The sequence below is a fragment of the Dipodomys ordii genome, unplaced genomic scaffold (genome assembly GCF_000151885.1).
Source record: "Dipodomys ordii isolate 6190 unplaced genomic scaffold, Dord_2.0 Scaffold188, whole genome shotgun sequence".
Taxonomy (NCBI): Eukaryota; Metazoa; Chordata; class Mammalia; order Rodentia; family Heteromyidae; genus Dipodomys; species Dipodomys ordii.
Window position 1 is genome coordinate 46,511 of NW_012267404.1, and position 25,581 is coordinate 72,091.

Sequence of the window (25,581 nt, forward strand, 5' to 3'; positions counted from 1 at the left end):
ATTTTCAGGAGACTGGTTCCTGGATCCCTCAATGGTGTCAAATGCTGCAGATGTTCAAGTTCCTTATATAAAAGGTGTAGAGTTTCTATGTAATATATGCTCAGCTTTAAACCAATTGAAAGTTACTCATGATGCTTACTACAATACTGATGCTGCATAAATAATTGTGCTGCATTGGTTATTGAATAAACAACATATAAATTATACATCTACAACATGTACAGAAATATCTGTATATGTCTAATATTGATGCAACTGTTTCCCAAATATTTTTAATTTGCAATTGGATGAATTCACTGACATGCCACACACAGATATGGAGGACTGACCATACTGATATTTATGTAATAAAACTGCACTGTCAATCTTTTAAAAATCTGTTCAAACATGTATCAGAAAATCATTATCACATAGCTATTTGAATATATTAATATTTCTTAACAATTGACTTTTAACCTCTTACATTTTTATTCTACATTACCCCTCAAGTTTATCCTACTGTACTGTTATGTTTGAATGCCTTTTATTATCACTCTATTAAACGTCTGTTAGAGATAGGCATGCACAGTGAAAACTACTAAGATCTTATTTTCCTGTGACTTTAAAACTGAGTGTAAATCATTTTTCTGATTTAAAAACATTATCAATAAATTATTATTTTAAGTAGAAATCTAAGTATTACCAATTTGTGTTCAATTAATTACTACAAAATTACTATTGACCAAAGCTGAATGTATCATACATTTTGATAAATATTAAATATAAAACTTTATCAGAAATGAATATTTTCATGAAAATGCTAGGACAAGTGTTCTTTTCCACTTAGTTTATGTATCCAGAAATGATTAGAGCTTGCTGGCAAAATAAAAGGATTCACTGTAAATTAATACCAACAAGAAAGGAAGGAGGTCCCTAGTAGAAAAAGCATTGTCAGGGGTTGGGAAGGTGGCTCAGTGGTAGAGTACTTGCCTTGCATGCCTGAGGCCCTGGGTTCGATTCCTCAGCACCACATAAGCAGAAAAAGGCAGACGTGGTACTGTGGCTCAAGTGGTAGAACGCTAGCCTTGAGCTGAAGAGCTGAGGGACAGCACTCAGGCCCAGAGTTCAGGCCTCACAACTGGACCAAAAATAAATAAATAAATAAACGAAAAAGCATTGTCAGCAATAGATTGATAGGTGTACTGTTTACATAAAATCAACCACATATACTTGATAAGTTACACAAATCTATTAAGTACATGATAAGAATAAACAAATGAGATAAAATTGGTTAATGGTCACCATTATCAGGACACTTGAATCTAAATTTTAAAATGTATAATATATATAAGATAAAATGTATGTACACATATAGTATCCAATAATCTTTTGGCACAGGTAATGGAAATAATTCTTCTACATTTGTGAAAAAATGTTCAAGAAAATATAAAACTTTGGCTTACTTCCAACATACATTTATTTTACTGAAAGGTATAATGGTGATTGGCAGGAAATAAATATGATATTTTTACCTGCTCCTCACTTAAACTTGCAAATAATGCAGGTGAACCAAAACAGAACCCAGGGAATAAGAATGGGCTTCTCATTTTAATATGAGGAACTCAAGATCTGATACTCAACAGATTTGTGTTTGCCAGGATAAATAAATCAAATATATTAGTATCACTCTATATGTGCGTGTGTGCTGTGGTGAAATGCAAATAAAAATATTTTACCTTGGTGTTTTAATAAATGGTAGTATGGGGTTTGAATTCAGGGACTTGTTTGGCATGATCTCTACCACTTGAGTTACACCTCAGCCCTTTTGTCTTAGTTTTTATTAGATAATTTTGCTGTGAAACTGTATGTGCCCCTAGAATTTATAATATTTTAAAAATATCCAAAAATCTGTGCTTTGAACAATCCAAATGGATGAATGGGAACTTTGCCAAGTCTTGCCTTCATTGATTTAATTAAATGAATCTAGTAAATTTTTTGTAGGTAAGTTAAAAGCCAATATTTAGAACCAGGCTGCAATTAAAGTCATAAGAGCCTGGACGATAAGCAGTATGAAGAGAAATCTCTGACTCAGGTGTTAATTTTAGCTCCTCTTCCAAAATATGGTCTAACATTTCAAACAAAAAAAAATTGATGAAGAATCTGATGGAACAATGAAATGACTTTAAATGTTCTTCACTGAAACTGCTCTCTTGGACTGCAAGAACAGCCGGCACTGTCTCACAGAAACAGATTTCTACAAAAGACCAGGAGCCCGGGGCGACTGGAACTCGCCCTGACAAATCTCAGCTGTTAGCTAATTAGCCTCCCTCATTTTGTTTTAATATGCTAGGGAAATCCTTCAGTTCTCTACTCAATGTTGGCAGGAAAGAGACCCAGCCCAAGTCCTGTAGGTGGGTTTGGATAACAAGTGCTTTAAGCTTCAGGGACCCCAAGGAAGTCCCTTAGTAACAAAACCACCATAAGGTTTTCAGCATCCTACTCAATGGAGAAGTGTACACCATGTGATCTGAGCTCCACCATGTGAGCTGTTATCTCTACTACCAATTTACCACACTGATCTGAAACTTCCTGCAGGAAATTGCTTGTCTCAAAATAACCATGTGCCTTTTTAAGAAGAGGATGTTGCCCTGTACTTGATTAATTGCGTGTTAGTTAAGAGACAGCAGAAGGTTGGATTTGATGATGAGTCTGTAATCCCAGGATCTCTTCTGGAGCCTGAGGCAAGAGGACCAAGAGTTTGAGGATAGCCTGGGCTATATATAGCAAGTCCTTGTCAAACAAGGAAAGAGGGTGGATAGAGAGACCAAACAAGACAGCAGAATGAGAGAGAAATGGAACACACAAGGTAGATGTTTCAAGGACTGAATAGAAAGGAATGCATTGTAAGTTTGTATTAGAGTGATCCAGAGAAAGCAAACCAATAAGAGATCTACTGAAAAAAAAAGTAGGAAAGAGAGAAGAGGAGAAGGAAGGGAAGGAGAGAATGGAAGAGGGAAGACCAGATTGAGAGATTATGAGGAATTATTCATGATTAAGAATGCTGAGAAATCGGGCTGGGATGTAGCTCAGTGGCAAAGCGCTTGCCTAGCAAGTGCAACGTCCTGGGTTTGATCCCCAGTACCAAAAAAAGAAAAGACAAAAAAAAATACAGTTAAAAAGAATGCTGAGAAATCCTGTGAAGAGCATGAAATGTTCTTCAGTTCAGTTGGAAGCTAAAGGGCTGAGTATCAATGGGCTAATGATCTCAGCTCACAGCAGAAGACAAATATCCTAATTTCAAGAAGAGAGCAAAGTCAAGAAGGCAAATTCTCTCTCTCCTCACCCTTCTATTCAGCCCATGCACATAGTACACTCACTCAAATGCTTACCTTATCTGGAAACACCGTCACAGATAACCTGAAACCAACAATATTACCTATTACACACAGAAGTATTTCTTGCCAAGTATCTGCTACTTTGGATTACTACTTTCCCCCTCCACTAGTATAGTCACAATCCCTTTCTCTTCGCTTTCTGCAAAGTTATCTACAAATTTATTTCCATTTTGTGTCAGCTTCTTTCACTTTTCACATTAGCCATAGTTCATATTGCTTTTACATTTGCATTGATCATCATATCTCTGTTAGCTTGTACTATATAAATAAAGGGGAAGAATTGCTTAATTTTTATTTAGCCTGGCAAGAACTTTAAGAGCAAAAATTTTATATCAAGTAACTATTTTCTCCAGAGAAAGTGTAAATAACACTGTCCACTTAAAGACACTTCTGTCTCCCTGAGTTGGTTCTCAGTCTGCAAGTTCACACATAATGCCTAACAAGGCATTTCTCACTCAACACCTAGAGTGAATAATGACATCACAATATGCATGGTTCTGAGTATTTTCCAAATGTGCTGACCCCCTGAGTTTCCAAATGGCTTCTTCGTGTGCTGTTAAGGACCATCTGGCTAGCTGTAGATAAACAAGTTTCAACATATGGGCCATAACACATACACAGCTCTGCTTCATTAGAGCAGAAAATTAAGAAAAGGTCATTCTCTTGATATAAGGGACTCATGCACAGAAGCAGTACTGTGTGGTGAAGGGCCAGGCCCAAAGTGTGCACAGAAGAGTTTAATTCTGATTTCTTCTGCCACTCTCTGGGCCCACACCTTTGTTCAGCCAAGTCTCCTCAGTTCCTCATACAAAGCTTAGGGGGAAAAAACATTTATAGATTCTAAATTGCTAGCCCATAGTCTAAGTACTTGGAAGGGGGAACAAAAGCAGACCATAGGTGCAGGGAGGGAGGAATGTTCTGAGCTGGTGAAGAGAATAAAGGAAGTGGAATACTGTTCAAATAGATTATCTGGAACTTTGAAAAAGGAACTTTGAAACATGTTGGGGCTGATGTGGAGAATAGTAGAGGGAGTAATAGGGGTGTAATATTGATTGGTACAGAGTATAAACATGTAGAGATGTAACTATGAAATCTTCCCCACATAAATAAGGAAAAGGAGGGGTGGGGAGTTCACAAGACTCCACTCAACCAGGGGCTGGATGTGGTGATGTATGACTGTCATGCCGAGATACTTGAGAAACACAATGGCAGGATGCAGTGGCAAGCACCGGCCATCCCAATGACAAGGGGAAGTATAAATAAGAGAATGACAGTCCAAACCAGCCTGACCATAAAAAGCAAGACCCGGTCTCAAAAATAACCAACCCAAAGCAGGGCTGGTAGGGTCACTCAAGTGGTAGAGTGCCTGGCTAGCAAGTACAAGGTCTTCAGTTCAAACCACAGTACTGCAAAATAAAGAAAGAAATCACTGCCAAGTCAATTCTGAATTTCTGATACATACCTCCTCTCTTCCTTTTTCCACTTCGTTTCCATCCTTCCTTTCTTCTATCTTTCCTCCCTCCCTTTTTTCCCCTCCGACCCTGACAGTGGCTCGTGCCCATAATCCTAGAATGAGATTGGGAAAACTGTTGTTCCAAGACCAGTTCTGACAGAAAACTCTGGAAGATTCCGTTTTAACAGCAACAATTTGGGCATCGAGGGACATGCTTTTGTCATCTATGGTGGAGAGTGGCAGATTGAGGTCAGATGGAGTCCCAGGCAAAACTTGAGATCTTATGGCAAAATGACTAGTGGAAAAAATGCCTAGAGGTATAACTCAGCAGTAGAGTACCTGCCTAGAATGTGCAAAGTCCTGAGTTCAAACTCCAATACCCAAAAAAGATAAAGGAAAAAGAAAATAAATAATATATATATATATATATATAGTGTGTGTGTGTGTGTGTGTGTGTGTGTGTGTGTTCCCAGCACAATGCCACGTAAATGAGGAAAACAATGATGAAGAGATATTATCAAATAAATGAGAACAGGAAGAGTATCCCAGATAGAGAAGGAAAACATGTGCAAAGGTCCTATAACAGTAAAGAACATCATCTATTTAAAACAAGTCAACATTTGTGGTCCAGGTGTGTGGCTCATACCTGCAATCCCAGCTTCTTGAGACGTGGAGATCGAATACAGTGGATTGAGGCCATTAAAGCAAGAAGTTAGGAAGAAGTTGCTAATGGATCAAGAAAATGTGGTATAAAATACACGACAGAAATTTACTCATAGCTCGAAAAGAATGATGTGATATCATTTGCAAAAAAATGGAAGAACCTAGACAAATCATGTTAAATGAACCAAGTCAGGCCATGGCGAGACAAAGGATGCACATTCTCTCTCATAAATGGAAGCTAGAATTAATTTATAAATGTACAGGTAAAGACTCTGGGATGGTATACACGTTTACACAAATTTATTAACCAAAACATGTAGAGTCAGAGGCAATCGCAAATGGTATAATTCTTTAGAAAGGCTAGCTTTCAGCCCAAAGAAAGAAACACCAGGAAACAGTTCATCAAAAGGGAGAAATCAAGAGAAGAGGGGAGAGGAACGAAGAGGAAGGGGGTGGGGAATGCAGTCTTAAAATGCAATGCCTATTGTATAAAATTAAGAAAGTTGAGGGAAGGTGCAGGGTTGGGGGATGGGAGAGAATGATAAAAGGGTGACATTAATCAAGATGCATTCTCTGCATAAACTGCTTTGATGGGTGCCAATTCTTTTATATAGCTACTTAAAATAATAAAAATACATTTTTTAAAGTTAGCAAGCCCCTATCTCAATTAATATCCAGGAATGGTGATGTGCATTCAGAGGTGATTCCAGATACACAAGAGGCCATAGGTAGAATTGTGGTGTGAGGTTAACACTGGACAAAAGTTCTAGCCTTAGAAATGTTAAGCAGGGTCCAATACTAGACCTTACCTGAAAAATAACTAAAAGCAATAAAGGAGAGTGGCGTTAAGGGCATGGCGCCCGTGGCGGAACACCTGCCTAACAAGTATGAGGCCTTGACAGCAAAGCCCATGACCACACACAAAAAACTCGTGACTATTGATATGTAGTGAATTAAGGACTCCGCTGATAATTAAAATGTTGCAAGGAAAAATCCCACCATCTCCAAATACTATACTGGCATAAACTAGCCTGCATTTTAACATTTGTATTGAGTTCATTGCTACAACCAATTAATTGATTAAACTATAAAAATATGATCATCATATATATCAATATATCAATATCTATGTAACTATATATAGCTAGATATAGATATAATAAGCATCTCAAGGTCAGGACACCATACTAAATGCTTGGAGAATTCTGAAACAGTTTCCAGAAAACTCAGGAACTCCATAGCAGGTGTAAGCTTAATATTTATAGAATAAAACTAATCACTAAGGCAGCCATTGCTTGGTTACTATGTCTTACAAGTGCTCCACTTCCCAGTACTCAGCCTTGCCGGAACATGACAGCTGATACCCTAGAGTGAGAAAAGACATGAGTCACAGTAGTCCTTCTTGTCTGAACATTCACAAAATATATGTAAACTGTTTACTTCAATGACTTGTCTGGATTCTTAGTTAAAACAAGAACTGCACACACATATTACTACACATGAATAACAGTATTAATTACTGGGTGTTTTTCTCACTCCTTTTCAATTGCTACCTTCTTTCATCTGCATGCCATATATGGAAAGCAGAATGTACACATGAGTTCCAGCCCTGAAGCCAGTATAAGCAAAGAACTCAATACTAAGTCACTCTCTTCAGGCAGGATAAAGAATCAATTTGAAAAATTAAAGTCCTCATCAAAAATTAAACATATTTGAAGCTCAAATTAATACAGTAAAATGTAAGGCTCTCTCTTATGTGACCAGAGAGAAAAAGTTACTCACGGCAAGCTCCTGAAGTAGTTACCAACTGATGATCTAAGATCAACCTGATGACAAATTCCTTATGTAACAGGAGCCCAATTAATATTCATTAATCAAATCAAGAAATGAATAGCCATCATTTAAAAAGTAGAACATTACTAAAAGATGACTCCTCAAGTTGGAACACAACTTAGTAGAGAAGTATCAACTACCTATTAAGGACTTGTTACTTTGTTTTGCTTTGTGTTTTGTTTAAGACAGGGCCTTGAGATATGGATCAGGCTGCCCTTGAACTTGAAATTCTTGTGCCTTAGCCTTCCAAGTTCTGGGATTATGAGCGTGCAGCACTACATCTGACTACTTGTTGAGATTTTTAGCAAACATATGGAGTGTGTGCCCTGCCATTCTTTGTAGAATAACATGCATGACATCAGACTTTTCATTGAAAACCAGTACTTAAGTTGCTTTATTACCGCTACAAATAATCTTTATTTGATGTAATGTAATAAAACATTTTCAAATTTAACAACACGTATTTGACCATAATCATTTAAATTATGAGTTGTAAGTATACACTGTCACTTTAGCAAGTCTGCAGTTCGGGAATTTGTACAAGCTTTGTCTGACAGAACAGTGTCCACCTCCCCTCGCAGGACAGGCAGCCCTGCCCAGCATGTGGCCAGGAGCAATGTCAATGACAGCTGGAAGAAGTCCATAGTCCACGCTGGAATTCCATTTAGTCCTCCAAGAGGACAGAGGGACCTCTTCATGGTCGGAAAATAATACTCTCTTTCAATTCTCTTTTATCAAATAATAGTTTGCCTTCCTTTTTCCCCTTATAGTTATGGATATTCTTTTTCTGATGTGGGTCTTTCCCTCTCTTCAGATCAGAGTTAGGACATGGTACCATTACAAAGGTAATGCTGGCCACAAAGGAACTCTGTTTCTTTCCCTGCCCTTAATGCCTACCACTTTGTATTGGAAGGAGGAGGGGTTGGGGGAGAGAATAAACCAGGCACACATTTGATTTCAGATACAGAGGACATAAAAACAACTTCCCTTGATGATACCAAATGGTGTGCTGGGGCTATTCCTACAGTGGTCCAGGTGATGTCAAATTCACCCAATGAGTGCACTTGAGTTAATGTGTTCCTATTCTGTCTCCAGAAGCACCTAACCATTCATGGAAACCCAGTTATTGCGGATCTCACAAAGTCCGCAACACAAAGTTACGGACCTGCCCCAGGGGCTCACTGCACCCTTGTAGATGAGAGTGAACAACATGCCATAATCATGTTAATATACAATGTGGTTACAAAGCACTCACTCTTCCTCCAAACTTCTCACAAAAGGAATCCCCTCACCACTCAGGGCCTCTCTGAAGCAGGAGTGCACGAAATAGCTATTTTCAGATTTTTATGATTCTCTCCATCCTGAGATCTATTCCTGAGCTATACCATCACAATAAGGAAGTCAACAAAGAAAGTACATGGTGAGACGTCACAGAGACCCTGCAGAAAAGCCAAACGATTTGACGGAAGCTTTGAAACAAACACTGCTCTGAGGAATCATTTGTATTAGCTGATGACTGGGTTCTGTTTTCTAACATGACATGCAACATATTCAACACTACGCGTACCGCAGTTTGCTTAAAAAGAGACCCTTCTGTCAGAGCACAAAATATTTTTTTTTTGTCTTGTGAATGATTCCTGAATATTCATCACGATGCCTAGACTCAGACGCCAGGGAAGTGTGCATTAGAACTTTCTCTCATTTGCATGGATGTGGACAGATGCAAAAGAAAGCACCAGAAACTGCTTCCCTTCTGGAACTCAATTCTGTGAGTGTGCTTACTGCCGAGATGATCTGGCTGCCTTACACTGAGAATTATTTTCATTTGCACACAATAGCACTGATCCACAGGGGAAATAAAAAGGAGAAGCCACCACCTCCTCCATGAAACACTTTATACAACAGATCACCCCATGTGTCCCCACAAAGGACAGAAGCGGCATTCCAGTGCAGTCTTGGCAAATCATTTCATTCTGCTTCCACCTGTTTTGCCTTGTGTATTTCATCTCCATTATTCCAGTTTGGATTATGAATCATGACCTTTTTTTCTACAGTAGTCAGAGTTTTGTCTACAAGAGAAAGAGAGAGAGAGAGACAGAGACAGAGACAGAAAGAAAGGGAGAAAGAGAAGAAACATTTTAACAAAACCATTAATATGAGATTTCTCTTTGAGGTGGGTGTTGAAGACATGCCCCAGGCTCCTTGTCCACCTCTTTCCAAAGCTGTGGACCTCTGGTCATGTTGTCTCCTACTGTGAACCCTCCTTACTCCATCTCCCTACCTCCTCTTTATACTAAAATCCTACCCTTCCTTCAAGACCCATTTCAAATACCACCTCCTTCCTAATTTCCACCATGATCTGCAAGGTTCATTTCTGTTGCATACCCCTCTGTATTGCCTGATTTTACATTGTGCTTGTTCTGTGTGTTATTTATTAGGAAAACAACAAGAAAAGTTAGATAGAGTAAAAGAGAGTAAGGTCAGGGTATAAATCAGTGGGAGAATGCATGCTTAGCATAAGACTCTCTGGTCCCCAGCACAAAAAATAAATAAATAAATAAATAAATAAATAATGGGGGGGGGGCATTATTTGCCTTTCCTACTTTAAAACTTTAAGGAGCCATTGCAAAGCTAAAATGTAGACAACTGCAAAACATGGAACAAATAAGCTTATATTATTGCTTACTTTTTTTAAAGTGCTGAATTTAAGCTAGTTAATGAGGAAAAATAACATTTGGGGATACTTTTATAAGTCCATAAAAAAAAAGCCATTTGCCAGTTTCTTTAAGAGAGCAACCCATATCCAGTGTTTCAGGAAACTTGATCTTTCTTCCCAGTTCTCTCTGGGACCCATTTCATTTCATTTATTTTTCAAAAAAAAAATGATTCCTGCAAAGGAAGTGTCCATGATGCTGATTCCCAAAAGCTTCAGCATAAACCCTGGGGTGGCACATTGACAGAATTCACAACAGAAACCCAAGGTTCTTCTACTATGAGACACCGCTAAGTACCACTGCAATCGACAGGGATTATAAAAGGCTCTTTGAAGAGAAAGACAATAGAATCACAAAGGAGAAAAGGGGAAAATGAGGGAAAGAGCTACTTCAAAACAATTTCATGACATTCTTTTATATGGACGTATCTTAGAGACTACTTTTCAGTACCATTTATAAACGGTGTCAGAAATAAGTCATCACAATGTGACACACAAAAGCAATTTATGGCAATTGAAATCCATCAATAAAGCCATCCCATTGAAAAGACAAAAAAGAATCTGGGCTTGTAACACATTGTTATGTTTGTTTGTATTATCAGTATCTGAACACTTAGTTTTTAAGTGGAAATGATTAAAATTGATAGTAGTGAGTTCAAATTACCAGTACAAAATTATTCACAACTTCCCCTCCCCCCTCCCCTATTCACTCCATCACTCCAAGGAAAATTCTCCAGTGCCTGCTGGACTCCCAAGGTTCTGGTTATGCTGATCAAGAAAATAGGCAGAAATGGGTAAACATTTAGAAGTAGCAACATGCAGTCTGGTAGACTGTTCACATAGGACAAGAAGAAAACTAGAGGGTAGAAGATAAAATGAAGCCCAAAAGTCAGAGCAAGAAGGAATACAACAGTAATGGAGACCAGAACTTCCAAGCAACCAGAGGGGAAAAGAGCTGAAGAAATTGGAGGGAGAGCCCTGATTAATCATCGGATGTGTGAGAGCTCAAGAAAAATAGGAGGATTGTAAGGTTTGCTGAGGACTATGGATTGGATGCCTTTTGTCACTCTTCCTGAGATGCCAGCGCAGAGACCGGTCCTATTATTCAGGCCCTATAGAGTGTAACTCAAAATAGTACCCAACCCAATGGTGCCAAAGAAGAAGTCTCCAAAGCATGACACTTAAAAAAGTAATTTTTGGCAATTCAAATCCATAAGTAGTTGCTCAACTACCTGAATGCAACTATGCAGCAGGTGGACCTGATTGGGTCTTATTCTAGTTGTAAATCTTTTTTGGTCCGGTCGTGGGGCTTGAACTCTGGGCCTGGGCACTGTCCCTCAACTCTTCAGCTCAAGGCTAGCGCTCTACCACTTGAGCCACAGCGCCACTTCCGGCTTTTTTCTTTTTGCTTATGTGGTGCTGAGGAATCGAACCCAGGGCCTCGAGCATGCAAGGCAAGCGCTCTACCACTGAGCCACCTTCCCAGCCCCTCTAGTTGTAAATCTTTTACTAGCCATTGCCTACTACCTCAGCAGCCACTTCAGCCCGGTGGCCATAAGCTTCCAGAGGGGAAAGACTTTCCCATGTTTAGTTTCCTATCCCCACCTTATCTGGTGCCGTTTCTTATACATAGTAGGCCCTCAAATGTTTCTGAAGAAAAAGCCAATGAAGAGACTAATCCATCTAGCCTCTACCTTTTGATTCATCCCACTCGGTGGGATGATTTGGCTTTTGAAAGCTTACTGGGTGGAGGACCAGAGTCTACACTATTCTGAATGTAAATAATCCATTCCGTGGAGCAGCAGCCAGCTACCGATTCAGAACGCTTTCTGTGATATGCTTTAAGAAGGTGCCTGAAGGCTTATCTTGGGGTTCGTTTCACCTAACATCAACTCATCTGACTGTTTCTGCTTGTCTCAGACATACACTAGTTATTGCAAATAAGGGAAACCATGGGACCTATGTTTCTTTGGGCCTGGCTTACTTCACTTCATATAATTTCTTCCAAGTCTTTCCATTTCCTAACAAATGGGGCGATGTCATTCTTTCTGATGGAGGCATAGCATTCCATTGTGTGTATATACCACGTTTTCTTGATCGGTTCACCTACTGAGGGGCATCTGGGCTGGGGAGAAGAGGAAGAGAGTGATAAGTGACCTTACAGCACAAACTCGGGCCTCTCGGGCCTCTCGGCGAGCTTCAGGGCCTCGTGCATGCCCGCCGCCGAGAGCTTCCGGTTGATGTTCCGGTACTGGCACTGGAGCAGGCTGCGGTAGGTGGTCCGCAGGTCCCGGTTGAAGAAGGCATATATAAAAGGGTTAATGAGCGAGTTTGCGTAGCCCAGCCACAGGCATGTCCTTTCCACCCACAGCGGGATGCAGCTGCAGGAGGTGCCGCAGATGAAGGGCCTGGCAGTGGAGAGGAGGAAGAAGGGCAGCCAGCACACGGTGAAGGCCCCGACGATGATGCCCAGGGTGGTGGCTGCTTTCTGTTCCCGCTTAAAGATGGAGATGTTTTTCCTCTCGTGTTTGAGGAGTCTCGAGAGGTTGGCGCACTCCTCCACCTCCTTCTGGAGCCGCCCCATGCCGTTCAGCGAGACGATGCTCTCGGGCTGCACCCGGGGGAAGCCGGGGAACTTGTGCTTGGCGGCGCTCCGGCGCGCCGCCTTGTAGATCTGGTAGTACATGAACAGCATGACCGACATGGGGATGTAGAACGCCACGGCGGTGGAGTAGATGGTGTAGCCGAAGTCCTGGCTGATCAGGCACACCTTGTCGTCATTCACGTTCTGGGCCCACCCGAAGAGCGGCGGCAGGGTGATGGAGGCGGACAGCAGCCAGACCGACAGGATCATCTTTGCCATGCATCTCCCGTTCTGCCTCACCGGGTAGGTGAGCGGCCTCGTGATCCCCAGGTACCTGGGGGAGGAAGGGGAAAGGGGACACAGGGTGAATACCGGGGAGGTTCCAGCCCGCCCTCACACCATGATTCCTGGGTGCAGACCGGCCACGCGCTGGTCACCCAGACCCCTCATCCTCGCTCCGGGGCAGGCTGAGATCTGAGGATCACCGTCCAGAGCCAGACAGAGGCAGGAAAAGCCCACGAGATTTTTATCTCCAGTTGGCCAGAAAAGAAAAGCTGGACGTGGAGGTGTGGTTGAAATGGTAGAACACCCGCCCTGAGCAAAAGAGCCAAGTGACTGTGGGGGCCCAAGTTCAAATTCCAGTCTGGACACAAAAACACATTAAAAAAAGGTTTGTCCATGTCATCGCTTGTTGCTTGTAGCCAGTCATGTTGTCAATGAACTACAACGTGACACCTGGCCTTCCTCCATGACCACGATCATGACTAAAATCAAGCAGGGGCAAGACATCGAGCCCAATCGGGAACGTTGTAACACATCCTCACAAATGACCAGCGTCTGTCACAATGGCATTATTTTCCCTCTGATCTCAGCAGCCTTAACTCAGGGCAGCTTTTAATTCATTTCAACTGCTTTACATCACATAGATTTGTAAGGTATTTTTTGGGTTGTTTTTTTTTAATCCTAGGATTTGGGACTGAAAATAGGAAGTGGGTTTTTTTTTAATCTTCAGAGAATTCACTCACACCAGAAAAATACCAGAAAAAAATCGTTAAAACCGAAACAACTTTTGCTTCTTTGCCCAGTTCAGAAAGGGGGAAACGCTGAGAAATAAATATCAGGTAAATCCAATGTTTCCTCTGTGCTTAGTTCTACATAAAGAATAAATACTTCTTTATCTCTGTTATAAAGAATTTATAGTGCAAAAGAAATACAACAAGAGTATTTCGCAGCTTTTCAATTTTGTTTTTTTCCCCTCATATTTAACAGTCTTACCTTCTTTGGGGAAGGATGCAGAAAGCACTTGAGAAACAAAAACATAAAAGCTCATCATTTTGTTGGATTTTTTTTACATTCTTTTGGTATAGCAAAGACATATTCTTGTTACATAAAAGAAAAGGTACAGAGTGTTTCTAACTTGCCAACACCTCATTTTCTGAAAGCCGATCAACTAGGATGCTAAAATGTAAAATAATCCTTCTAAAAAATTGATAAACTATCACACAAAAATCTAAACCCAGGCTTCCACAATGAAAATTCAATAGAATACTTACAAAATAAAATTAAAATATAGTAAGAAAGAATATTCATGAACATTATCTCTTCATTCCCTCTACTAATATAGACATTTCTGTGTAACTGGTTCCAGTTACACACACACACACACACACACACACACACACATACACACACACAGATACCAAAATCTGCGGATGTTCAAGTCACTGATATAAAATGGCATAGTATTTATACCTAACCTACACACATCTTACCATATGCTTTAAATCACATCTAGATTACTTATAATAGCTGACATGATGTAAGTACTATATACATAGTTGTAATACTATATTATCTATGGAATATTCTAAAAAAAAACAAGTCTATATGTGTTCAGGACAGACACAGCCATAGTATGCCTAAGCATTACAACATTCTATCTGTGGTTGGTTGCATCTGAAGATGAACAATTCACAGATACAAAGGGCTGACTGTATTAAAAGAGCTCCTTTCCCATGCTGGGAACTGTCCTAAATGTTGGAGGTATAGCAGTAGATGAAAGAGGCAAATTTTTGTGGAAATGGACACAAGGAGAAATCATGCGGAGAGGAAGGAAGGATTGAGCCCAGTAATATGAAGGCAACTTCTGGTCCCTTCCAAGAACTCTGGCATTCATGGCTTTACCACCTTCCCTTCCCCTTTTCTTGCAACTGACCCACCAACAGTAGCCTTAGGTTTATCCACTGAAGTTAGGATTATGTTTCAGCTCCAAAATTAAACAAAGAGTTGGGGGGGAGAATACATGTTTTCTTGAGAATGCAAGAATAAGAGCTGATAAAAAAAAATTACAAAAAGGAACTAGGAAGAACAGAGAAAATGAAAAGTGGGAAAGAAAGGTGAAATATGAACTAGGATTTACTTTTTATGGAATTATCTGTTTAAAACTATGAGAACAACATATTTGGAAATTTTTCAGATGAAAGAGAGAGAGAGAAGAAAGAAAGAAAGATGCTGGCACTGACTGGGGACTCACAAAGAAACTGATCCTAGCCAGGGCTCCATTCAGACATACCACCACCAAAGGAAATCTCCTTCCCTTACTTTGCTTAAGACATCCTCTCAACGGTTTCCTGGAGAAAGCCCTTTACACATCCCTCTTGGATCTCGTCCTTGCCCTCTACGAGGTCCGGTGGACGTGGCCTGTTGGGATTTTTTCCTCTTGTGTCCTAGCTTCCTTTAACAGGCAATTTCCCAGAACTTAAGACTTTTATTCCCCTTCTCTCTGTGTCTATAGCTAAGACATCAAGGGGATGATTCTAATCTGGATTTGGATTGCAAAACACCAGCCAAATCTGAAGTCTCTGGTTCATGAACTAAGCAATCTGAGGTTAGTTCACGTATTTCCCCAGGTGGCCACCAGGTGGCAATGGCAGACCACCTTACACCTACATAAGGGGAAAAGGGGGTAACAAAATAGAACTACACAGGAGTTGTAGAGTTCCCAAAAGAAACAAAAGTTAGCAAGCCTGGAATTCACAGCCCTGTAAACACCTATTTTTGTGGATGGCAATTCTGTTTTCCCTTACACTCTTTCGCATTTTCCATACTGGGAAGAGCAACATACCTTTGAGCTTGATTAAAAATTAAGCATTTCTCCTGCCTACATAAATGATACAGAACTAATCCTTAGATATTAATTAAGGGAGTCGTAAAAGATATCTCAGAATGTGGGGAAATCTCATAGCAAGAGCATCTTTACATGTGCTAGTACACTTATCAGATTCTATTTAATAGGCATGGGGTCTTATTCTCTCTGCATGAGTGTACAAATTACATTCCATAACACTGTTGTACTTTGACCCACTGTGTAACTATTTCAGGTTACATCCTACAATAAAGTTGTTACATTTACTTCTTTAGTCTACTGAGTGCCACTTCATTAAGACTTCAGAAAGCTAAAACCAACTGAAAGATTACTAGGGGGAAAATGTCCACTAAACTGTCTGGATTTAAAATAAAGTCAAGAGCTTATGATTTGAAGGATTAAACATTTTCAAATATAATGGGGAAGTAATTTTTAACAATTCAAAACTATCTAAGGAAAAGCTTTAAAAATGGTGAGGATCTATGTGAATAAAACACAAAAATGCTACTGAACTACATAAAATAATATCTGAATTCATGAAAAATAAGTTTACTTTCTATAATGAGAAAAGTTCATTTTATAAAAGTACCAATCTTCTTATTAATCATAACTAGCATTCAACCCGAACTGTAACCCTACATAGGATTATTAGTTTGGTCAAATGATTTTAAGGTTCATCAAGTCAACTTGTAAAAATGGACACAATCTGAAAGGAATACAGAAATTAAATTTAATCCCATAAAATAGTTCAAATCCAAAAAACTAAAAGCATAATAATATCTATTCAAAAACAGAAGAAGTCCAATAAATTAACTCAAATATGTAAGGGAATTTAAAATTACAGGAGTCTGTTTAAATCAGCAATAAAAGATTGGCTATTCATGCATTCTGGCATCTATTTGCAATAAAAATAATCTTATCTTCTTGTCTTTTACCTTATTAAATATAAATCCTAGATAGATCAAAGATTACCATGAAAAATTAAAGCTTAAGATTACTGTGACAAAATATAAGTATTTCTTCAATCCTGAAATGACAAAAGCTGTTCTTAACTAGGATAAAAGTTTGACTTTATAAAGTGACACAGTGACACATTTTACTGACAAAAATTTTTATGCATGAAAAGAAATAAATGATCATTTAATTTAAAAATCACTACAGACAGAGTTAAAAGTAAATCCAACCAACAATATTCCAGTACTGAAAGGTCTCTCTTTCAGGTCAATAACAAAGATTACCATTTCAATAAAACAACTGAACAAAAACCAAAGACAAATACTAATAGCTAATATGTGGAATAGATCAATAATCAGAGATAAAAATTTAACACAATGATGTACATTTCAATCATTTAGATTTTTTTTTTTTTTTTGGTCAGTCGTGGGGCTGGAACTCTGGGCCTGAGCGCTGTCCCTCAGCTCTTCAGCTCAAGGCGAGCACTCTACCACTTGAGCTACAGCGCCACTTCCCGTTTTCTGGTGGTTTATAGGAGATAGGAGTGTCACGGTTTCTCCTGCCCGGGCTGGCTTTGAACCACGATCCTCAGATCTCAGCCTCCTGAGTAGCTAGGATTACAGGCGTGAGCCACCAGCACCCGGCTCCATTTAGATTTTTAAGAAAGACAAAATCCAATACCGGGAAACTTCAGGACAAAAACCAGGCTCTCTATTACTTTGCTAGCAGAATTGCCAACAGAGATAACAACACTACAGGATGTTTTAGCAGTTGATATATATCAACACTCACTCTTTGGCTCAGCAAGCAAACTTTTCAGGATTTTGTAAAGGTCATTATGCAAATGCAAAATACTTAGTATACAAAGACATTAGCAAAAAACATCCAAGAGGGGAAAAAGAGATGCAATCTAAGTAGATATAAATAGATTAAATACATAAAAGCATAGTATGAATTATACCCAGTAATGTACAGATGTGTTTGCAGGCGATGATTCAAAATTCTAATTTAGCCAGGTATAACGATACATTCCTATAATCTCAGCACTGAGAAGGCTGAAATAGGAGCTTGAGCTAGTGAGACTGTTTCAAAAGATCAACACAAAAAAAAAAACAAAAGAAAAATCTAAAAACTCTAAACCCCAAAAACCAAAGTGATAATGTACATGTAAGTTTCCTGACAGAAGAGTGGTAGAAAAATGGCACTTAGACTATAAAACATAAATAGAATATATCATAAAATATGAAATATTTAACATAAAGTTATGTGTATGTATGAACTAATAATCTCCACAAGAATATCCATCAAAATTTCAATTGCAGTTTTATCTGAGTTGCAAGCCATTTGCCATTTCTCTTTATAGCTTTCTATACATGAATATTTGTTTGTACCAGTCCTAGGGCTCAAACTCAGGGCCTAGGTACTTTCCCTGAGCTTGTCTGCTCAAGGCTAGCACCTTAACACTTGAGCCACAATTCCACTTATGGCTTATATGGTGCTTAATTGGAGATGGTTCTCAGAGACTTTCCTGCCAGGGCTGGCTTCAAACCACAATCCTTAGATCTCAGCCTCCTAAGTAGCTAAGATTACAAGTGAGCCACCAGCGCCCAGCTATGATAGCACTTAGGCCTTGAGTTTAAGCCCTATGATCAACTGAAAACAAAAAAAAATGGGGCTTTAAAATTAAGAATAAAATGAGGGAGAGTCTGTGATTCCCAAATTATGTAAGTGGCTGACAGCAGAGACAATATGGTTCTCAAAAATCCTTAAAATCAATAATTAAATCTTACATTGTTTTATGTATCTGTCAAAAGTGTTTATCATATTCATAAATTTGAATGAATAAATGAAACTCATTGGTATTTGAAATCCTACAATTAACTATGTAAAGTAATACTGGCATTCAAGAAAGTGCTTATTCAAATTGTACATTCTCCCAAACCTTGTAGAGGACAAATCTTACCTTCAAGACAGAGAAAGGGAAAAAAAAAGGCCTAGATTATTTCTTAATATTACTTAATATGCATGGTTAATATTTATCACACTAAAATTTATGCTCACTATTAATTAGAAAGCAGGGTGCTTTTAAAGCCTTCCGACTTTAACATTAAAATACATGGAAATGTATAAAGTAAATCTCAGAGACAAAGGAGAAAACGTACTATATAATTGAGAAATGTCTGCAATGCACATCAGGGGTTGTATAGAAGTAAGAATTAATTGAGAGAACAAGAGGATTAGGAACTATAATCTGCTCAGAAAGGGACTGGAAGCAAATCACCTCTGCTGCCTGTCTTCCATGCTAACTTCATAAAAATTGTAGAATATGGTTCTTTAATTAAATGGCTTCTCCTAATTTTTATTGCTATGGGATAAAAGAAACTGGGTGGAAATGCTGTGGCTCTCTGGGAGTACAGTTTAGAGGAGACCTCTTCCAGAAGATCTCTTCCTTTAGAGAAGGAAAAATTCACCAGACTTTGTGGACTACAGGAGTGGTTCCACAAACTGCTGAATTATCAGAATAACCAAAAAGCCACGGAAGCATGCTGATTCCCAAACCATCCTTCTCTTTTTATAAGGACTGAAGACTCAGGGTTGTGGATTTAAAGTTGTCTATTCTGGGTTTTTGTTCCACATGCTGTTGTCAAAAGTCATCTTTCTCCATTCATTTCCAAGAAATTGAAAGCAACCCTGTGAAGGGCTAGTTCTTTTCTTTTATACATGTTCTGCTTCTAGTCTGGCTTGATAAAGACATCATAAATCACATTTCTATTACCTCCACTGAATAATTCTCTTACCCAGTACATGAAGGAGTCATGGCTTTTATGTCTTAAGGAGTAGATTTCTTTGTTAAAAAAAATATGTATAATATACAACAAGGTTTTGTAAACCATTTGGATCATGGCTCACTATAAGAAATGAAACATTCAGCCTTTTTAAATGCTGGTCTTAATGCACAAAATTGATTATATAACCCAATAATGGATCATGGTGCAAAATTATTTATCTTCAATAAATATATGAGAAGGTAATCAACATCATGAGTCATTGGAGAAATGTACATTAAAAGCATAGTGGGAGGTCCTGGCCATGACACTAGTTAAAATTGATCATGAGGATGGTAAAATCTTTAAAATCAAGTGTTCCGTAATGACATGGCACAAGTATAATTCTCCTAGGCTCCTGGTAGGACTGTAAACTGATGACAGAGCTAACTTTGGAAAACTATTTTTAATATCTGCTAAAGCTGAGGGAAACATACTCTATGATTCAGCAATTCTTCTAGGTATAGACTGAATATTATATCCAAAATACAAGAATATTCATAGCAGCACAACTGGCAGTAATTCCTACTGAAACAACTTATACTGTAGGAGTGACGTGAGTACCAATCTTCGATAGGAAAGTGGCATACAAGCAGGGTGTGCTGATGTGATGGAATTCTAAGAAATGAGAATGAACTGTTGCTGAGCCATTGCTATGGATGATTCTCATGAGCATGATGTTGAACTTAAGAAACCAAAACTAAAAGAATATGTTCAAAAACAGCAAAATTTACCTATGTACCAAAATAAGAATAGACGTTAACTGGAGAAAAGAGGAGGACGTTAATGCATAAGAAAGTGTGAGGAAAATATGGAGTTCTGGAATGTCCTATTTCTTTATCTAGATAGGTATGCTTGCTTTTTAAAAATTAAACAAAATTGAGAATGGTGACACCCATCTGTAATTCCAGTGCTCAGGAGGCTGAGTAAGAAGGATCATTAGGACTGAGTCCAACCCAAGTTATAAAGTAAGACCATGTCTCTAAAAGAAAAGAACATTAAACAAGCTGTTCAGTTCTAATTTGTGCAGTGTTCTAGATGCAGGTAACTTTATGTGTCTATTAAAAGTGAAATTTCAAAAGTACAATTGACATCACTTGCCATTAACCTAGTTGTGGATCTGTTCTCTAAAACCATTATTACAATCGTGCTCAACTATGCTTTTAAGCCATTTTCATCTGTGTTTCCAAGCTGCAATTAGAGTTAAAGCTAAACAATCTAAATTCCTCATTCTAACATCAATATTGTGGCAGAAAGGTGGGCAGAACAGAGGAAAAAGCAAACAAGTCCAACATTGGAAATAGAACTTCAATATATTTTTATTTTATTGCACAGGTGATGTGCAGAGGGGTTACAGTTACATAAGTAAGGAAATGATGACAATTCTTGTGGAGCATTGTTACCCTCTGCCTCATTTTCTCCCACTTTCACTCCCCCTTGATTCCCCTGCCCCCGAATTGTAAAGTTAATTTCCAACATAGTGTCTTGTGAGTTTCATTATTGCATTGGTACACCCTTTGTCTTCTGTCTCACCATTTCTGTGATTTCCCCTTCCCATCTCCAAGTTAGATAAACTCAAAGGGTACTGAAATCAAAAACAGTGGCAACAGGGGATAAAATAGAAAAAGAAAAGAAGAGGAGAGAAGAGGAAAAGAAAGTAGAAGAAAGGAGAGGAGAGGAACAAATAACTACAAATAGTACAGTCAAAAATACCTCGTTTCCATATTTTGGAGTTCATTTCGATTAGCATCAATTTATATGGTCATATGAACATAGCTATTGAGTTATTTGATATTCTGCTAGGGCTATCCTAGACATATACTCATTATTACAAATGAGGGGGCCTATGTTTCTTTGGGTCTGGCTTACTTCACTTGATAGGATTTTTTTCCAAGTTGAAACCATTCTTTCTGACGAAAGCATAGAATTCCATTATGTACATAATACCACACTTTCTTGATCCATTCATTTACTAAGGGGCATCTTGGCTGATTCCATTATCTCAGCTATGGTAAATAATGCTGCAAGGAACATAGTTAAGCTGATAGCTTTAGTGTGGCTTTGACCCAGAAATCTCACTCCTAGGCATTTACCAAAAATGTAATATTAATATAAAATAAGAAATTAGAGTTTCCCTATAGAGAGCTAGACTCACTTAAAACAAATCACTTAAACCTATAGATATTTAAAAATTCATATATGTATTAGCTTTCTGTTGCTTCATTAAAAGTCATAACTTGAAACAACAGCAATTTATTATATCACAATTCTGTAAAGTCAAGTGTCCAGCCACAGTTCAACTTGGATCCTCAACCTAAATCTTAACAGGCTGAATCAAGGTGTGGGCCAGGGCTGTGTTGCTATGAGACTCAGAGTCCTCCAAATATATGTGGTTGTTGGCAGAATTCACTTCCTTATAGCTGTAGAACTCATGAAGGTTACATCTTGAAGGCCACAGGAGAGCATCTGCTGTAGTTTCAAATCTCTTGGACTCGGAGCTGAGAAGGTGACTCAATGGTAGAGAGCTTGCCTTGCTTGCATGAGGCCCTGGGTTCATTTCCTCAGTACCACATTAGCCGTAAAAGCCAGAAGTGGAGCTGTGGCTCAAGTGGTAAAGCACTAGCCTTGAGCTGAAGAGCTGAGGGACAGTGCCCAGGTCCAGAGATCAGGCTCCATGACCGACACACACAACACAAAAATCTCTTGGACTTGCAGATTCTCCTTGAAAAGGGCTTACCTGATTAGATCAAGCCCACCATCATTCAAAGACAAGGGATTATACTAGGCATAAGAACCAGAGTAGATAGGAAATGTACTCATTACCTTGCTCATGTAACTGTAACCCCTCTGTACAGTATTTTTACAATTAAAAAAAATTAAAAAAGAGCCAGGGTAATGGAATCACTGGGTCATCTTAAATTTCTGCTACCACAAGCCCAGTGTGATAGCAGAAGCCAAGAACATCATCTTCCACCAACAGGATCAACCTGTGAAGTTGAGACAAGCTTTCCAATGAGACTAATCTTGTCTATACTTTCTCATTAGACAGTCATTTTTGTTGCATTTTTCTGTCATTCCATATTTCTCTAATTGTCAACTTGCAGGTTTTGCCTATCTAAGTTATATCTGAATTTACTGACTTTTCTGAATTTTTCCACCCAAGAAGTTAGCCTTTCAATTCCTCAGAGAAAAATATAAATAAATGAGAACAGATAATTAAAATTTTACCACCAAACACTAAAAGAAAGTAGTGTCATAAACCCTTGGCTAAAATGTCAAAATGTTATGGAAGAGATAAAATTTCTGTTTTACGATATCATTGAGTGGCATACTGAAGAAGCTTTAGGGGTTTTTTTGACATAGTTGGAAAAAACTGATATAGAATGACAATCCACAAGACCTATTCCAATAAAATCAAGCCAAAAGGCAAGACATACTGCTGATCAAGTGTGTCCAATTTTAAGGACTTTTCCTGTAGTCATCCCTAAGAATTCTCACTTCCATCTCGTTGGACCATGTGATATGACCACTATAATGCTAATAAAGGCTCAGAGATAAGTATTTGATGATCTGAAGGCACTGTCATCCTGAGCAAGGCAGGATCTGTTAAGAAAAAAAAATGAAGGAATTGCTTTGGAGAAGTCAAGCAGAAGTTGTGTGGAAGTGGATACATCACACAGTTAAGGAGAATAGGAAATTGGTTCCTATATCCGTGTGTTCATAGAACAATGGGAAGGGAGATGAAGATAGAATCAGTAGGATTTATGTCGAGAATAACAATAACCTTCCCACCCACCATGCCAAATCACATATATATGCCTCTTCCTTTCTTCCTCCTCAATGTTGAAACTTCTTCCATGCACAGTTGCATTGGTAAATTTCCTACAATTTTTTTCCTCTTCCATTACTCTTGAAGATGGTTCTAACTAGCTGAACCATGTATCCCACAGGACAGGAAGGAAGACATAATTCTTTCCATTGAAGACATTCTGACATAGAGAATCCATTCCTGAACATAATGAGGCTCTTGATTAGTCTCCTAAAACAGAGACTCTGCAATTAAGTCTTAACTGCTTTCATGGCTCCTTCAAATACACTGGGCTTCCACAGAAGTATACAGTGGGTACGCACTCTCTACCTTTAAAATTAATCCATACTTCTTCACACTTGCCAGAACTTGCCATTTCTTTTTTTCAAATTTTATTTTATTGTAAATATGATGTACAGAGGGGTTATAGTTGCATGAGTAAGGCAATGAGTACATTTATTCATTACCATTTCTTATATTATACTTTCCTATCTATTCCACCATGAAACTAGGCTTCATACACTTAATATCATGTGGTCCCTTCCACCTGTTTCTCCCAACTCAAGCCTAAAAGAATCACTTTTTTAGCTTTTCAGAGAGTGGTCCCACACCCTCCAAACACAACTTCAAAACATTCGCCCTCTAGCCTCAAGTGCCCTGACCTTTAACTTGTTCCTGCAGGACCTCAAACTAGTGCCATCGCCTCTGCTGGAGAAATGAACAAGTGCCCTTAATTTTCTACATAGTGTACTAGGTTGGGAGAAGCAACTGGGAAGAGTTGTAGGACATTTGCTTATGCGAGTGTACATAGAAGAATCTTCATCATTGACTGAAAGGGAGGAGATAATGCATCATATGTGATTTGGGGTGGTAGGTGGGGAGATGCCATTGCTATTTCTTGATACAAATCCAGAAAGAGTTGCTGCCCTGATTCTGGCTGGGAAGGCTGGTGAGCTACAAAACAGGGAGTGTACACAATATGCCACTTCATGAAGTTTCTTATATTGTCCCAGCAGCAATCCCTGAGAAAATCTGTGAGCCTGATGAAACTCTTTGAAAGATTTTCACATTTTTTTTCTCCTTTGGAACACTTACAGCAAACAAAGAGAGGCCAACATGATCAGGAATCACACAATGAAACCCCATCTACTTCTAAATCTGCTAAGACGTAAAATCTGATGAGACTTTGTGATGCAATCAGTGTTTTGTCGCAGGGAGAAAACAGCAAGAGACAGACAAGGCCCTCTCCTGCCTTTCACATCCACCTCACTGCCTCTAGTTTTTTTCATTTCTCAAATACCATACCAGTCTAAAGAAGCTAGGTCTCTGTCTCGCTCTGTGTGTCTCTCTCTCTCACACACACACACACACACAATTGCTTTTCACTCCTGTTAACTCTTCTCTCAGCCCAAGAGATGCTCCAGGCCAATTCTCAGTGAGATATCTACATAGCAGCCTTGTCTCTCATGTACCCAGAGGAAGAAAATTAGCAATATTGGAGAATATCTGACACATTATTTTCACCTAAATACTTTAGGGTAGTGAGACCTTCTGCCTGGATGACCTATAACCCTTTTCTTGATGAATCTCTATTCCAATCAGTCATTTTCCCCACTCCAGCTGTACCCAAGCCTAGAACTCTGATCCTAAAATGGCCCTGGTCACATTATGTTATTTGTCTACCTCACTCACAAAATTATAAGCTGCAAAATACAGCTTTCTTTTTAAAATTTAAGTACAGAGTTCAGTGGTTGTCACATGGTAAAGAATTCAGAAATGTGTGATAACTGATTTAATGAATAATCACACAGAAGTCCAAGGAGTTCCAAGGGACAGTGAGCAATGGAACTGACCACCTTCAGTATCACGTCAACCTACAATAGGAATGGCAAAAGGAAACAGATGTAATCTGTCCTCTTGTCTCAGCAATAGGAAACATTCCAGTGCCTGGAACACTGAAGGATTCCATATGCTTCAGTCTCCTGTCCCTTAGAAGTGTTCTATTGGTTTCAAGAAGATAATAGAGATAAACCAGACTCCATCACAAGAAATGGTAGGTTTCAACACTGAAATCTTTTTTTAAATTTTAATTTTTATTTTTTGTGAACATACTGTACAGAGGGGTTACAATTACATGGGTAAAATAATGAGTACATTTCTTATCAAGCATTGCAGCTTCCTCCTTTGTTTACCCTTCACATCCCTTTCCAGCCTCCCCCCGTCCCCCCA

At 38.8% G+C, this 25,581-nt stretch overlaps 1 protein-coding gene across 2 annotated transcripts in view; it reads right to left on the bottom strand.

The window, feature by feature from the left end:
- Window positions 1–9,270: 9,270 nt before the first annotated feature.
- Htr7 (5-hydroxytryptamine (serotonin) receptor 7, adenylate cyclase-coupled) overlaps window positions 9,271–25,581 on the bottom strand; it is an 83,936-nt gene continuing 67,625 nt past the window's right edge. Inside the window, exons 2-3 of one of the 2 annotated variants that reach the window (XM_013034349.1) lie at window positions 12,199–12,954; window positions 9,271–9,392 (exon numbers count right to left, since the gene is read on the bottom strand). In XM_013034349.1, the coding sequence (XP_012889803.1) occupies window positions 9,350–9,392; window positions 12,199–12,954 (799 nt within the window). In that variant the 3' untranslated portion in view covers window positions 9,271–9,349. Of the gene's footprint in view, window positions 9,393–12,193; window positions 12,955–25,581 lie in introns of both variants that reach the window. The other variant, XM_013034350.1, reaches the window with a different exon arrangement.